This window comes from Sinohyriopsis cumingii, chromosome 5 (assembly GCF_028554795.1).
Source record: "Sinohyriopsis cumingii isolate HCF-2022 chromosome 5, ASM2855479v2, whole genome shotgun sequence".
Taxonomy (NCBI): domain Eukaryota; kingdom Metazoa; phylum Mollusca; class Bivalvia; order Unionida; family Unionidae; genus Sinohyriopsis; species Sinohyriopsis cumingii.
The window spans coordinates 42,427,882-42,446,067 of NC_142965.1; the positions used below are offsets into that span (position 1 = coordinate 42,427,882).

At 35.9% G+C, this 18,186-nt stretch overlaps 1 protein-coding gene across 4 annotated transcripts in view; it reads left to right on the forward strand.

Moving 5' to 3' along the window:
- LOC149799029 (succinate--CoA ligase [ADP-forming] subunit beta, mitochondrial-like) overlaps nt 1-18,186 on the forward strand; it is a 90,250-nt gene that overhangs the window by 16,024 nt on the left and 56,040 nt on the right. For 2 of the 4 annotated variants that reach the window (XM_089957983.1, XM_089957984.1), the window contains exon 3: nt 3,580-3,600. The exons of the other annotated variants lie outside the window; for them this stretch is intronic. In XM_089957983.1, the coding sequence (XP_089814109.1) occupies nt 3,580-3,600 (21 nt within the window). The remainder of the gene's footprint in view (nt 1-3,579; nt 3,601-18,186) is intronic. 4 annotated transcript variants of the gene reach the window in all.

The following is an 18,186-nucleotide window of genomic DNA, read 5'->3' on the forward strand; positions in this document are numbered from 1 at the left end:
ATACATTTAAATATGATTTTGATAACAGGATTGTTTATGAAAAATTAAAGGGTACGAAAAAACGAAAAAATACTTGAAATATGGTAACACTACTGTATGTATGTGTGTTGGACAATGTGTAGATAACGCTACCATATGTATGTGTGTTGTAAAAGATGAAAGATAATACTACTATATGTGTTTTGGAAAAGTTGAAAGATAACACTAGCATATGTATGTGTGTTAGAAAAGGATGAATATTAGTGGGCCTTGTTTCTTTAAAGATCCACCCAAAGGGTATGGATAATGATATTTGGTAATGAAACGCCAACAATAGCAATCACTGAACACTCAAATGCTGAATTGAAGATAGTTTTTGCACCCTGCAGTAGGTACGCAGAGGGACAAATTATGAATAAAATGGTGCTGACCTGATGACTAATATGGCTGCCAGAACTGCCATCTTGAAAATCCTGTTATTGCTACTCTTTCTGAACAAAAAGGCATATTGACCTGGGGTTTACACAGGAAGACTTTGTATGATAGCTTGATGGTTCAAAATGAAAATGATGCCACTTGCACAGCCAATATGGCTGCCATCTTGAGAATGTTCTTACTACTACTTCTCCTGAATGAGTGACCATATCAACATTGCTAAAAGAGTTCTTAAATTGGTTTTAAATGAAAATGGTACTGCTTCAATATGTTTACCACAGTTGCCATCTTGAAAATCATAACACCAATTTTCTGCATGATCTTATGAGCTTGTGTGTTTTACTGAACTAATTCTTATGATGTTTAGTTTATCATTAATGATAAAGGTGCTAATCTGACCTCCAGCATGGCCACCAAAATGACCATCTCGAAAATCTTATCTCAACTATTCCTAGATGGCTGGTCATATTGATATTGTGCTTTCACCAGAAGACATCTTATGATGTCAACATTAAATTGATGCTGATTTGATGTCCAATATGGCCATCATAGTGGTCGTCTTGAAAATCTTGTTAATGCTACTCTTTTAAAACGGAAAGTCATTTTGATACGGGGTTTTGATTAGAAGTGTTCATAGTGTCTGATTTGTCGTAGATGAAAATGAATTAGATTGTTCCCTAATATGGACACCATGATGGCCATCTTGAAGGTATTATCTTTACTCCAAAGAAATGGATGGTTATGTCTACCTGGGGTTTTCACCAGCAGACATCATATTATACTTGTTTTGTTATAAATGAAAGCAGCTAATTTGAAAATCCTGTTAGTGCTGAAGAATAAAACAAATAGTTCAACAAATTCTATATTGAATTCCTGGAAACTCTTATAGGACACACAGTACTAATTGTATGGAAAAATAGGAACCAGCCTGGAAATGGATGAACATACAATAGAGTATATATGGGTTTGGCTGGCCAGGATTGGTTAATAATGTAAGTTATGTTTTAGGAAAAAGAATCTTTTGAGATATTGTTTTATGATGGAATTGCAGTCCTTTAACAGTCAAGTTTGGAACACTCATTACTAAAATTAGCACCTGACTCTTTGGTGTGGAATTGAAAGCACACGGTTTAAACACATGCAGGTCCAGAAAAAGCCATGGCTCATTCTTTTCTCTTCACAGAAGCTGACATCCAGGTTTCATCTATACTGATAAATGTAGGTTTGATCATGAGCACTCAGAAATTTTAAGTTATTGAATTTTTAATGTCATGGTGTTTGCATAGGTTTACTATGGGAACTGAATTAGTAGTGTGAGTCCTTTACCCATGAGAGCATCAGCCTATTCAAGGGATTCTTGTCATTTCTTTACCAAACTTAATAAGTAACTTTTTTCTTTTCAAAAGTATCTTGATCAATCAAAACTTGTATCCAAAAATTTTCTCCCAAATGTCAGGCAGTGTCATTTGGATGCTTGACTGCATATGAGTTTCTGTGTAAAGTGTTCATGTTTGTGGTATATTTTCCCCATAGTGCTCATTAAAAAAATTCTTAGTTGAGCATGGCTGGTTTTCATCAATCACTAGCTGAGCATGGATAGTTTTCATCAATCACTAAATGTTTAAATATTCATTGCTTTTGTGTTTTATAACATATACACGTTATATTACATGTACCACATAATACCTGCACATGCCTTAATTAGTACGCCAACCTCCTTTTTCAGTTGAAACTAGCTTTAAAATATTCATTACAAGCTTTTTGCTTATTGATTCCAAGTGTCTTGTCAGAGTAAATAAGGCTCATAGATATATTTTACAAGTGCTAAATATGGCATGGCCTGGGAATTCCCAACATAAACAAAAGGAGCTACAAACCCTGAAACAGGTATATGTTCCATTAAAATGAAAACGAAGCAGGATAAAATGTTTACTGAATGCTGAACTGCCACAAACAAAATGTAGAATGCCTGGAAATGAAATGCATTCCTAAATGAATGTAAACCAAATGATGAATGTATTTCAAAGAAAATAGATATACATGCAAGAAGCACAATGCAGAATGATGAATTACACACAAAAATGGAAGAAATCATGAATGTAGTTGATCAGTGGATTTGAATATGATTTTTTTTTTACTGCTGCCACTATATTTATATTGTTGAAAGTCATTTCACATGATAATCCAAGATCAGATTCTTTACACTAATAGACAGTTTTCACCCCATACAAGCTGTGGTCATGTTCTCATTGAGGCTAACATAAAACAAGCACCTGTCATTGATGTTATGTCAGTTATTATATATGTATCATCTTTATTCAAATGAAATGAAATAAAATTTGTTAACATTTTTAAAAGTATTTTAAACCTTATTTCTTTTGTTGATGCTTTTTAATTATGATAAATTCTGTCATTTTTTGCATTTTATATATTCTATTTCAGTAATTGACCTTTCTGATTAGTGAAGATACAAAAGCTGTAGTTCTTTACATTTAACACTCCTGAAAATGGAAAACCCAACTTAAGTAAATGCATTTCCATTTTATTCGAAACAAGAAAAACCAAATGGAAGCAGTAGATGAAAGCAGTAAGCACATAAAAATCTGAATGCATTTTTTAGACCATAAATGAAACAATTATGAAAGGCTGGGTGAAATGCAGACAAGGATGAAAGCAACTAGAATGTAGATGAAATGCAGTTTTTGGTAAAACTACCTGTCATGGTTTGTAACTCTTCCTTTATGTGCAAATACTTAATGGGTTCATTGTTGATGTTATTGTCAGTTTGCTTTTATTATCATGAGCTTTCACCAAATTTACTAATTTTACTAATTTATTGAGCATAGTATGCAGGAAAGACATGCTGTAAAGCTTATAACCAAGCTGACTAATTTATTAAGCATGTAAGATCCAAATAAAATATTAGGACAAGATAATTATAAACAGTAAGAATAATACCAATTACATGATAATCCCACTCCCAACATAAAGAAAAATAATTTAAGTCTTAATGCTTGTGGATAAATTGAAAGATATTAATTGTAATTGGAATGTTGGCTTATTTTAATTTACTTTGGTTATATCAATCAATATTTCCTATGAATGAATTGTGTATTGCTGCTTTTGCTTCTTTTCTTCATGCATGTTTTTTTTTCTTCCTTGCAGTAGACACCAGTGTCAAAAAAGGTTGGTAAGTTTGCATTATGACAGTGTACCACCCAGAATTCAATAATTATCATAGACCCCACCCCATCCTACATCACCTCTAATGGCAGTAGCAATGCATAAGTCAAAACAACATATGCAAGTCTTGTGTTTTGTAAAGTGTTTTGTAAAGTGCAGGAGAGCTGCAAACAGCTCTCCTAGTAGTGTGGAGAAGAGTTATTCACTATATGAAATTATTTCAATATTATTGTTCACTATATGAAATTATTTCGGTGTTATTCACTATATCAAATTAGTTCAGTATTAAAGTTAAAGTCACCATTTCTTTGCCATGAATCTTATAAGTATTGTATCCAAACACAGGAACATTCCATCATTGAAATGTGACCAACTGAACTGAATTGCCTTTTATCTTTTTGTCAGACATTTTGGTATGCATACTCGCAAACAAACAGTGATGGCTGTTAATGTAAATGTCAGAAAAAATAAATACTGGTTTGATATGATGATTCACTAAATGAGCTAAATTGTTAGGAATAATAATATGTTTCTTCATAAAACTAAATTAATTAACATTTTAAAGACTTTCCTGCCACTTAAATATTTACAACATCATCGTTTACGGCAGACAACATCATATATAAAATATGGTAGAACCTGTAAATAAATTGATGTTTGTGAAATGCAACTGCCATGAAATCTGGGAACAAAATTGAGAAGTTTACTCAGAAAACATCTGGAAATCTTTGTTTTGAACAATAAGATTGGGGAGTGGGATGAATCGCACTACTGGAAGCAATTCAAGAAGCACACGAGTGCGGCCATGCTCCTGAAAACACAAGCCCTGCATATGGGCTCACCATACCGAGATATTTTCTATGCTTATTGCATTCTTTATTAATACCCTCTAACAGAAATTACACTAAACATAATACATATATATAAAAATTCCCCAGTCATACTAAAAGCTCAATCTGAACACTAAATTCATATATTGTTTCTGATTGGGAATAAATTTCCCAGCAAACGAAGCTGTTGTAGCACGGAATGGCTTGTATGCACATCTTTATATTCCGACACTGTCACATTCAGCTCGTGTGAGATGAAGATTCAAGATATCATCAGAAATCTACTACATTATACCTTCAAATTATTGAACTCCTGGTAGCCTTCTGCCTGTGACAGAAAGATTTATGTCTTGTTCATAAACTCAGATGAGAGAAATCATATAGGTCTTGTTTGTTTCATTCTTTTTAGAATTAAAGGCCACATGTTTTGTTTTTATTTATTCCTCGTACACAATACCATTTTATGAACAGCTTTGTGAGTGACATCAAATAATGTCAGATTTCAGAAATTTAACAACAAAAGCTAAACCATTTTCCTAGATACAAAGGTTGTACCTGTTCTTTGCCTTAGGCTGTCACTGTCATTATCATACACATGGAAAGTTGATCCCCATGCAAATCTTGCAACACTACACATGCATATTGGTGAAAGCTGCACACCATGCATATTGGTGAAAGCTGAAGCCATGTGCATCATGCAACATTGCATACCATGCATATTGGTGAAAGCTGAAGCCATGTGCATCATGCAACACTGCACACCTTGCATAAAATGAAAGCTGCACACCATGCACATGGAACACTACACATGCATGTCAATAAAAGTTGAACACTATGCACACCATGGAACACTGCATACCATGCATAACAATGAAAGCTGCACACCATGCACATGGAAAACTACACATGCATGTCAATGAAAATTGAACACTATGCACAGCATGGAACACTGCACACCATGCATAACAATGAAAGCTGCACACCATGCATGTCAATAAAAGTTGAACACTATTCACACCATGGAACACTACACACCATGCATATCATTGAAAGCTGAACACTGCACATCATGGTAAACTGCAAGCTATGGAAGAAGTTAAACATTTATTTTAGAAGTGTGGACAGCAATTGTATCTCCTTTTCAGAATGGCACCTTTTCAATTGAAAGGGAACTTTTTGAAACCGGATGTGCATTTTATGGACCAAAGTGGTATTTATAAGGAATCAAAGGGACATTGGGGGGGCCAAGGGCATCCTGTTCATGACAAAATGATTAATCTTTTTGGTAGTGAATACTAAAATGGTAACCACTGTTATGTATATTTGATTTAATTTATTTTTGATTTAATTGAATTGCTTGTTTGTTGGATTTAAGAACATTTGAACATTTGAATTTCATTACATGCTATTGTAATGTAGTTTTATTTACTGTATTTGATATTTTCCAGAAATTCAGTTCAGTTTTTCAAAAATTTAATATTAGAACTTTGTCTCTAAAGCTGACCTAGTTCCTGACCTTATTTCATGATTGGAAGTAAACAACTTTTTTATTTTTTTTATTCATTCTTAGTATGGGATTTATAGAGTGAAATCAAGGCTGTACTTGACAGTACATGACCTTAGACATGTAGATAGTTTCTATGTTGTTCTCAAAACATGTAGCAATTATTTCAAAATTTTGGTTTTACCGAAGGGTTGACCCATATCCAGACGTCTCTTTTGTGCAGTAGCCAGATTTAAAAGTGATGTTATGAGAAATAATTTCAGTTGGGCTTTTAAACACTTAGATGTCAAAGTGTTGTTTTTTTTCTGTTGTGACCAGTTTGAGTTGAAATTCTATTTTATGGAATTATTATTTTTTTCCCAGGGAATATTTAAGTGCTCATACAGAATTCTCAGACAAAGACATTTATTTAAATTGTATTCGGAATTCAAAACTGGAATATTTTCTTTGGTTCAACAAAGAACTGTTGACACTTCAGTACTATACTGACTACAGCACACATCATCACCTTCCATTTTGGAATTTTGTCCAGACTCGAACTCAAATTCATTAGAACATTTTGTTATTAGGACTTCTAATTTTCAATTCTTGGATTATTTTTGGATTTGATTCTTAAAACCATAAGTTTTTTTCCTCATTTTTACCTTGATTTCTAGGAAAATAAATTATTAGTTAAATTTTACAAAGCTTATTGTCTTAACGTTTTTCTTGTTACTGCTTATAAGAGCCTAAACACGTAATGCCACTAAAATGTATTTCTACTTAACAAACCATTAAATGAAAAAAATTGTGTATGTGATACTTTATTCCTGCAAGATATTGGTATGGGCAGCAGTGGAGATCACATGGATGGAAAGGAGAGAAAGTGTTGAAGGGTTGAGCAGAGGGTAGGAAAATTGTCCCCAATTTCTATCATTTATGTCTAGCTGGAGCACTTGATGGATGCAATTTAGCCTAGGCTTGGGCAAGTTCTTCCAGGGCACAGGGCAGATAAGTGAGTTTTAAAGCCACACCCTATGATGTAAATTAATGGATAAAACCAGGTCATTGGTTTGATCCAGCCTGCAGGCTGTATTTTGTCTACCCCTGGTTTTGCCACATTGGTCCATCTAATTATGGGTACTATTTAAGATTAGGATTTAAAGGAGAAGAGGCATCATTTAAATTCATTAAGTCATTATGTGCATAAATTGTTTATGCATTGTCATAATGGGATCAAATTATTGTAGATTATTCATAGTTAAACCTGGAACAAATATTTTATAATTGTAAAAGAACATTTTGGGGGGAAAATATTCAAGTTTCAAAATCTTATCACTATTCCACTTGAATGGATGGTCATATCAATGTAGGGTTTTCACAGAAAGGCTTTTTATGGTATCTAGTTGGTTCTAAATGAAAATGGTGCTAAATCTGATATTCAGTCTGGTCACTATGGCAACCATCATGGAATCTAGTTACTGCTACTGCTCCTGAATGGATGGTCACATCAACATGTGGTTTTCAATAAAAAAAGACTTCTTATGATGTCTAGTTATTGCTAAGTGAAAATTGTGCAAGTCGGATACCCAGTACGGCTACCATGGCAAGCATCTTGAAAATCACATTGTAATTCATATTGAAAGTTATATTGACATGGGATTTTCACCTAAAACCTTCTTATGATGTGCGGTTGGTCTTAAATGAACAAGGTTTGAATCTCACTTCCAATGTGACCATCCTGAACATCTTGTTATCGCTACTCCTTCTGATTGGGTTTTCATATCAACATGAGATTTTCACTAATAGAATTCTTATGATGTTGGACTGCTCTGGTCGTCTAGTGGTTAGAGTGTCCGCCTCGGATGCAGACGGTCTTGGGTTCAATCCCCAGCTGAGTTATACCAAAGACTTACAAAAATATTACAAACAGCTGCCTCGCTTGGCGCTCAGCTTTAAGAGGTTAGTGTTAGAACTAGTCGGCCTTTTGTCAGGATAATGTGACTGGATGGGACATCATTCTGCATGTCTGCAGCATGATGCCCCATTGCTAGACATCACTATAAACTGCCACGCTGCAGACATTGTAGCGATATGACTGAAAAATTATTAAGGCTACGTTAAAAATCCAAATCACACACACACTCTTATGATGTCTACTAGGTTCTAAATGAAAATGGTACCCATCTGATGACCAGCAGGCAGCCACTGTGGCCATTTTGAAAATCTTTTTAACGCTGCTCTTCCTGAAAGGAAATGTCATGTTGGCATGGAGTTTAAACCAAAAGACTTATTAATACTCTGAAGAGAAGCAGGGATTGGTGCAAAGTCAAAAATACTGTCCCATTGAGTACCTGGAGGGGGGTGTTCAAAAAGAAAAAGTTGACTCTGATTACTATTAAGGGCAACCATTCAAGTAATTCTTTTTGTGCACTGTTTATTCTGGGACACATTGTTTTCTTTGAGGCATAATTTATGTGACACCTTTTAAATCATTCGAAAATTGAATATCCAAAAATGCACTCGAACTTAAATTTTTATTTAAACCAATATAAAACTGTGTACTTGAGATAAAACTCATTAATCCACTACAGCATCATCTCATCAAACCCACTCTTATCTCCTGGACCCTGAGTGCCTGAGTGGTCTAAAGCGCTCACCATCCCGGATCACTGCCATCTCACCTCTGTCTGCATGGGTTTGAGTCTCAGGCTCAGCTAAAGTGGGTACATGAGAAAGCTTGCCGGTAGCTTCTCATGGGTTGGTGGTTCTTCCTGGGATGTTCCAGGCTTCTTCCATGTATATCCTATCTTGTGCTGAAAAATGGCGTTAAACCCTACAACAACAACAACAACCCTTTTCCTGCTCTTGTACAATCCATCCTTTCGTTGCATGAATATTTTTAGGTGTCTTATCCCATGAAAAATTATCATTGGAGGCAACAAATCTCCTGAAGCGGAAACTGCAAAGACTAAGGTCAGATTTTTAAAAAATCTGCATCATTCGTGCTAATTCTCTCACTTTTAACCCCCATCTTATCAACAGTCAGTCCAGGAATGAGACTAAATTACACTGGAATTTCATCCATGTTAATGATCAAATTATAGGCAAAATCTTCATTTTCTCTTCTGGCCTTCATGAATTCATCAAATAATTTTATTTTCTCCAAATCTTCTGGATGACACTGCATCATCAATATCCATGTACAAAGCACTATGTTGTGTCACTTTAAAAATTCTTCCATTGTTTCATTTTATTTTCAAAATTCTTTTGAATACAAGTAAAAAGGAACCATGGTTGGCTTCCATGTGTTGGCCAACTGTGTATTTAAAAAAATATATATAAAAATTAAGAAATTGGCACACTTAAAAGTATCCAAAGTTGGCTTCCTGTGGTCAGCTTGCTTTGTAATGAAATAACCTTTGAATTTGATATCCTGTTGGTAAGTTCAAACAATGAGTTTATTGCACACTGCCAGTTGCGTTTATTCACCACCCTGGCTTCTAATTGCTTGGCATCGGTAATCATAATTAATTCAAATGGGCATTGATGTTTGCGGGTAGATAGTATACACAGCAATAGCTTGCTTTAATAACACATTTTTGTAACCTCATAGCTGCCAAGTGTCCCATCTTTTTTCCATATTTGTTCCTTATTATGGACCCAAATAAGGTGGTGTATTATTCTTGTTTAAAATCTGTTCTTTACTATTAAGAAAAATTAGATTAAATATTTCCTTGCAATTTTCTGTTTATAATGGGCACCCTGACAGTAAATGGATATAGGGATATGAATTCTAAAATAAGATTGGTTCATTTGAAATCAAGGCTACCATGCTAGTCTTAAATATTGGATTGCACCAACAGTTGCTATTGTTGTATCTCACCATCGTAGTATTCAGCTTCTAATCATGTCGAAAAGGACAGCTGAAGATTCAGAATTTTTCCAAGCAAAGAAAAGAAAACAACTGAAAGGACAACTGTGCCATCTTATTTAGATTTCTGAAACCGTCTAATAAAGGAGAAAACCTTGCATTTTGTAATCTGTGTAATTGTGATTTCGCTATTGGGCATGGCAGCACCAGTGACATTAAACAGCATGAAAAAGCTAATAAACATCAGTTTGCTGCTTTATCAATAACTACTCATCCTGAACTTGTGACATTTATAAATGCCAGAGAGAACCTTGATGTAATTTGATCGAAGTTCGGTTTACTTAATTTGTTTTAGAAATGAACCTTCCTCAGTTACTAGTGTTGCTGGCGATTTTTCGCAAATTATTACTCATGTGCTAGAAGGAAAACAGTTCAGTAAAAAATTGGACAAATTCAGATCATCATTGAAAGATGGTACATTGGGATCGACAAGGTGTGGAAAAAGGTTCCTATAAACAGCCTGTGTCTGAGTTTGTGTTTTATTCTTGCACCTTCTGAATGGGCACCCAAATGGAACAGGGTGCCCATTCAAAAGGTGCAAGAGTGGAACACATGCATCTTTGACATTAAATAATTAAATAATTTACTTTACTGATGGTTTATATGTTGTAAATAGTTACATGTGCTTTAAAGTATTAAAAAGCAGTATTTAATCCTTAAAATCATGATTTTTGTGCTTTGGGTTTGGCAGCTATTTAACCATGCCAATGAAAAGATTCTCATTTCACTCACAGTGAATGTATTTTCAGATAATAATTTTTGCTTGTGACATACTGTCATATAGTTAAGCTGGATATAATACAATCTTGGTTATTTTGCACCTAACACCATGTCATGTGGGGGCACCAAGTGGTCTAAAGCACTCACCGTTATGGAGAACTGCCATCTCACCTCTGTCTGCATGAGTTCGAGTCTGGGATTCAGCTAATGTGGTTATGTGAGAAAGCTTGCCAGTGGCTTCTTGTGGGTCAGTGGTTCTTTCTGGGGGTTTCCCGGGTTCTTCCCCCACCATTTATACTGGCCACCATGTATAGCCTATCTTGTGCTGAAAAATGGCATTAAACCCTACAACAACAAAACATGTCATGCATGAATGGCAAATGCCTTCAAAAAATCGGTTGATATTTCCCTCTCTTGTTTGCGATTTTGTTTGGATCCAGTTCTCAGTCAGATAACATATTCAGACCTTAGAGTACAGCCAAACAATGTGTCTTGTGTTATCCGGTATGAGCAGTACATGCTACAGTATGGATGCCTATGCTACATATACTGTATTATGGATGTATGTTTTCTTTAATGCTTATGATGAAAAAAAGGAAGAAAAGAAAATAATACAAGATGGGTTTCTCTCATTTTATTGTATAATAGTCATTCTGTTTATCTAGTTTACTGCAACGTGCAGTGGGGAGAGGGTGCAAATTCAACACAAATTTATTTTGTTTCTTAAGTCTTGGGACATATGATCTAGGTGAAAAAAAGTTTCCTTATAGGTTCTGGGACAGGAAAAAAATTATTTTATCATGGCCCAGTATATTCAGTAAATACAGTCAACCTAAATCACTCACTTTGTTCCCTAAGTGGAATCTTTCCCAGGTTCTGAATTCAAACAAATTTGAGACTTTAGCGAGGATCTTGTTTAAGATTTCCTTTCATACAAAACCTGTTCCCTTATAGTGTTGGCTTTTGCATGCAGAATCAGTGAATTACTTTTCCTTATTGTTGGCCCAATCTACCTTCAATTTTGATCAATGGCATGGCAGTCCTTATGACACAACCTGGTTTTGTCACCAAGAATAGGTTGCCATCAGCGGGCAATCAAAAAGGCAGCATATGTCCTCTCTTCCAAGAAGCTTTCAGGCAGGAGCCAGTATGTGATTAGACTTTATCTGAAACGAATTCATGGAGATTGAAGACATTTTTTTTCTCCCAGTTAAACCTGGGAAAGAGGACATAACCCCTTAAGCCCTCACGTTATAGCTTAAGTGGGTAATGCATACAGTGTACTCTGACTTATCACCAGAACACCTCATGCAGATCTCTGCTCATGAAATAAGAGCAATATCTACATGCCTTGCCTTTGACCATAATGTTTCTATGAATGTTGTAATCAAGGCAGTCAGTTGGAATGCAGTCTTCTTTTCAAGATTTTATCATCGAGACTTGGCTCCAATGCAACACTCTTTAGATCTCGTTGGGCCTGTCTGTGTCACACAAGCCACTACCAGACTGAATTGGCATCAGCAAACCTCAGGGCAAACACACTGCACAGCTTTTGCTAGATTTTCCTAAGACTTTCATGCAGTAAGAACTCCTTTTATTTCTTCTTTCCAGTCGTAATTCTTCATTGTCGCTGGTATTGCTGTACTCAGATAGAAGAGTAGGTTAACCTTCATATGAGGAAACAAATATTCTCCCCTTAGAGGTTGCCAGGTCTATAGGTTGGATGCTCAACAGTCCCTCTGTCAATTACCTACTCTCCAAATGTTGATGTGATCAAAGAAGGTATTCGAAGGAGAAAGCAAATGTTTTAGTAAGATATGTTTAGAATACTTGCCTGATCAAATTACTTTAATATCATTCCGGCCTCCCCACAGTGTGAGCATCCTGTTACACACCATTTTGCTCCACTATAAACTAGTGCAACCTGTAGGTGGCAAGGGGAGATAATGGGCAAAAGTTGTTGCCCTTTGTCTATATTATAGACAGAAAGACAAGTTTTTTGTCTTTTGTCTTTGGAAGGGCTCGATTCGGGAGGTGGTTTTCTATATTCCTAATGTTAATGTGATCGAGTAAGTATTCTAGAGGAAACCAGATTTGCTCTCAACTCCCAAATGCATGGCTATATCAGCATGCAGTTCTCACCATTGGACTTATCTAGTAACCTTGTATATGTACCATTTACATTGTCCATTGATTAGGAACCTTCATATATTATCCATTCCATCTCATTTTTTGCTTTTACTTGCAGGTTGATCTTTAAACCACTTTTTATGAATTAATCATATGTCACCTGTTTGTGGCACTCTATAGTCTTACAGTGCTGATGCACAGTACAATGCCAAAAATGGTCTCATATGTGCAGTATCACTGCCATGATGGCTGTCATGAAAATCTTGTCACTACTCACCATGATTGGATGATGATTATGACATGGGATTTTGACCATAAATCTTTTAAGGATGTCTACTTTGTCCGAAATGAAAATGGTATGTACCTGATGTCCATTATGTCCACTACATCAGCTAATTAGAACATTTTTTATTGCTGAAGAATGTCGGAGATGATTCAACAATCAGCTTTAAAATGAAAAAGTGGTGTTATGTTGAATTCCTGGAAAACCTTTTCAACCTGTCAGACCAGACATGGACTTTGCATTTAGTTGCATCCTAATAAACAAGTCAATAGTCCACATGATTCCCTTGATTTTAAAGATAGACCTGAGATCCCTATATCACTTACCTCTAAATTTTTGAGTACAATGTTTTGTGCAATTTTCAATACAATGCTTTGTATGGTTAAAGAGATATTTAAGCTTAAATGTACATGACAAAATATTCCCATCAGACCTTGTACAACTACAGCAGATTCTGTAACTCAGTTCCATGTGGTGTCTCTGGAGGAACCCAGCACTTCAAATCACCATGGTTATTCAGCATGGGAAGCAATTGTATTATTGGTGGCTGTAGTAGTACATGTATTTCGTCACTATCTCTACATCTAAAAAAATATCGTACCATTAAGTAGTAATTTCATTATCCACTAAATGGCCAATGAAAGTACATTGTGTTAATTCATTTGCAAAAGAGGGAATGAAAGAAACTGCTGACAACTGCAGAAAACAAGTAAATCTTACTCAAACAACTACCATATAAACAATATAGTATATTGGATGGGGGTAGATTCTACAACCATGTCTCATGCTTCCCGACACTGGTTTCACATCCCTACCACCTTTTTGACATACACAGTTCCAGTCATGTTGCATCTCCCTATTTCCTAGCATCTTCAGATTTTGTTTATCCAATTTTTCATCCTATGCCATTCTAATGGTTGTGCTGTTTTTGATCCTATCCCATTCTAATGGTTATACTATCAGATTTGGAGAAGAACCATTTTCTTAGCGGAAGTTATAGTTGCTCATCAATAAACGGGTAGTGGAGACTGTACTTAAACATGACTTTCAGGGTTCTATTTACAGTGGTTCCTTGCTAGCCAGCAGCAAATTGAGGCTGATCACAGACCTGGGTCACCTCAACGAATTCATTCTTCCACTGAGCTTCAAGATGGAGATGGCAGGACTCATACTCTCAGTCTGAAGGGATGAGTGTGCAGTTAGTCTTGATCTCACAGATGCCTACTTTCATGCCCCTTGTTCACTCAGCATCACAAAATTGTCTTTAGTTTGCTTAATGCAACAAAATTTGCCAATTTGGAACCTTCCCTTGGGTCTATCAGCCCCTGGATCTTCACCAAAATTATGGTTTTCATCCTCATCCTGTTCTACAGCCATGGCAGATTATCAGGACGATTGCCAAAAGAAACATGGTAAATACTATTCTCCTCAATCTGTTTTTAATCATACAGTGAACAGGGAAAATTTCAACCTTCACCCATCACATTCTGAGAGCACAGGACCAGCTCTGCTGGAAGTCAGTCCTGATTATGTCAGACAACTCTGTAGTGTTGACCTACCTCAAATGGGGGCACCAAAATTACCAGACCTGTGCATGCTGGTTTAACAGTTTCTTCAACATGCAGATCAGACACAGTCCATAAAAACTTGGTGTTCTGGCCCATCTTCTGCCCAGACATGGTTATTCATATGAAATGGTCCATTTATCCATTTATTTTTAATCAGATTTGTGTGCTTTGAGGACATCAGATGATCAGCCTATTTGCAACAAGGTGGAACCAAAAGCTTCCCGCCATTGTCTTACCAGTCTCAGATTCTGAAACTTAAGCAGTAGATTTGCTGTCAGACATTTAGGTGGAGTTATGGGCCTTTGTTTACCTCCAATTCGCTCCATCTCTTCGGAATCATAGTACCGAAATTAATACAGAAAAAGATGGGGTCAGAATTGCAAGTTAATTCTGATAGCCCCATTCAGATGGGACAAGTCCTGGGTCAGTGATCTAATCAAACTAGTTGCAGATTTAGGTAGACAAATTGCTACAGTTCTGAATCTTTTCAAACAACCGAAGTCACAGGTGTTTCACCCCGCCCAGGACCATCTTCCCCATCACACTTGGCTCTTGTCAGGACAGCCTTGCAAGAGAAAGAATTCAGACCTTTGATTGTGGAGAGAATCTCTAGTCCCTCACTATGGAGGATTATGAGGGAAAGTAGCTTGTTTTCAGGGTGTGGTGCAGAGTCAGTACCATTTTCCCTTTAAGTGCTTTGATTCCTCAACTGGCTGATGTTTCTGCTCAGGCTGTACAAGGAGAAAAAGTTAGTACCAGTTAATATCAAAGATTACTGTTCCATGACATTTAGGCTCCATGGCAAAGGAGATATTGGTCATGATGAAGATCTATCAGACCTACTAGCCAAGTTTTATTTTTGAATAGACCAAAATCTCTCACTATTTCCAAAATGGAGTCCTAACATGGCTCACCTCAGAGAAGTTAGGTCTATTAGGCTGGACCTCACTGAAGTTGTTATCATACAAAGCCTGTTTCCTGACAGTGAGTGACTTACATGCCCTTTCTGTTGACCCAGCCTATCTTCAGTTAGATCAGCTGGTTCATGACACAATCAGGCATCATGGCCAAGAACCATTTTCCATCATTGGACAATCAGAGAGTCATCATACACTCCCACTCATCTATAGATAAGTTGGTAGCTGGAACCATTCAGGATTCTTTCTACACTATTATGCACTTCTTGAAGCACACAGTGGAAAGTCTGCACAATCGCAAATGATTCCATCTTTTCTGAAAGCAGAAAAGCTGGATATCACCTCTGAAGCTGTCTTCATGGCTCACCTGGGTTATACCCTCAGTTTACTCTGATATCTAAATAGATAGAAAGTTCAGCTCATGAAATTACATTGACATCCGCAAGCCTCATATCCAGACAAAATGTTTTGATGATGATAGAAGCTGTTAGCTGACATGCAGTCAAACCACTCTCGTTTTTATCTCAGGGATTTAGTTTTGCAGAGACCAAATCATAATCTAGGACTTATGGCTGCATCCCAGATGACCACAAAACTAAATTAAACCAACACATCCTCTTAGCTTCTCGGGATTTATCAGTGAATTTTGACATTAAGAAGATTTTGATAATCATCATTTTAACCTAATCACATGACTAGGCTGTGTTGCTCTAAGCAGATCACATGACTAGGCTGTGTTGCTTTAAGCCGATCATATGACTACCGGTAGGCTGTGTTGCTTTAATTAGAAGAATGGGTTATCTTGCATGTAGGGAATTCAAATGTTATGCAAGGATATTTAGAAAAAAATAAACTAAGTTAAAGTCACAACATGGAGATAGAAATATATAGTTGGTTGTGAGTGGCTGCTGATGGATACCAACATCGCAAAGTAAATGTCATTCTAAATTAACAATGATTGGAAAAAATGTAAAATTAAACTGCAAGAATAACAGACAGAAGGAGGGAACAAATGTTAAACAAGTATGGTTAAAGTGAGTGGCTAAAGAAGTGGGCATGCACAGTCCTAACATATAGCTGCAGAATGGGCATGTAATGTTATCCATGTCAATCAGAACTATCATGTCTGTTGCTATTGATACAGAATGGGCAAGTAGTGTTACTGTGTCAATCAGAACTGTCATGTCTGTTGCTATTGATACAGAATGGGCAAGTAGTGTTACTGTGTCAATCAGAACTGTCATGTCTGTTGCTATTGATACAGAATGGGCATGTAATGTTATCCATGTCAATCAGAACTGTCATGTCTGTTGCTATTGATACAGAATGGGCAAGTAGTGTTACCATGTCAATCAGTACAAGTGCATCACATGTCTGTTTCAAATTTAATTTCAACTCATAAACTTTTGAAGAATGTCTTGGACTGAAACCAAATTTGGTATAAGGCATTACATTAAACACTCCTAAGCCAAATGCTTCTTTAACCATTGTCCAAAAATATTTGACATAGTTATGGCCCCTGTTTGATTTAAAACTTTGCCTTTCAGTTCTTGTTCGCTGGAACATTTTTGGTATACATTTTATCTTCAATATTTAAGAGTTTCATTACTTTATCTTTTGAAAAAAGTTGTAACATTTTATATAGAGGTTGTAAAATGCTTTGCAAATAATTATAGTTTGGTTACCTTATGACTTTTAATACAATTCTGTTTCTTTAAATTCACAATTCATACGTTTTTTTTGCTAGAAATCGAGGTCTTATTTTTGGAATAGATAATAAATAAGAAATGCTGCCAAATAAAAGATATAGAAAGTTGTATCTATTGTGTCCATGTAGCAGTGAAACTATATAGCATGTGTATTGTGTCCTTGTAGCAATGAGACAGTATAGCGTGTGTATTGTGTCAGTGTTGCAGTGAGATGTTATAGCGTGTGTATTGTGTCCATGTAGCAGTGAGACAGTATAGCATGTGTATTGTGTCAATGTTGCAGTGAGACATTATAGCTTGTGTATTATGTCCATGTAGCAGTGAAACACTACAACATATGTACTATGTCCATTGAGCACAGAGACAGTAGTTCCTTCCGGTCTGTCAATCCGATTCGCTTATAAAATAATGATGGGCAAAAAATCGAAGAAAGGTTATTTTTAATTATTTATTTAAATATTAAGCCATTTGGTAAGTGCACAGACTACATCAAGAAAAGTTGTGTGTTTAGTGGCTTGACTTGTATAGAAGCCTTTTTTCAAGCATTCTTGGCTCATTTTATATACTTTTGACATAAGCTTTTTATACATTGTATGATTCCAATTATTGTTTACATTTGTTTAAAGCTTTTACTTACTAATTTCTACAGCGTTTCATTGTTTCATTATTTCTAGTAAAAACAGCCCACCAGAACTATGACTTGGGGTCAGAAGAACAAACTGACTTGGGGGGGGGGGGCAAATTGATAAAAACTTTGATAGATGCAAAGTGCTAAAACTATATAACTTGTACGGAATGGGACTATTACTACACATTGCCTTAACAATCAAACAGTGCAGTTTTATCTTGCACAAAATACAAAGTGGAAACCAACGTATTATGCATGTGTCAAACCTGAACCTTTTGGAATGGTAAGTTTTTCACAGAACATGTTATAAATTGCATTATGGCCTTCATATATTTATTAAATCCAATATATACAGCAGCATCCAATCTTAGACATGCATTTCTGTCC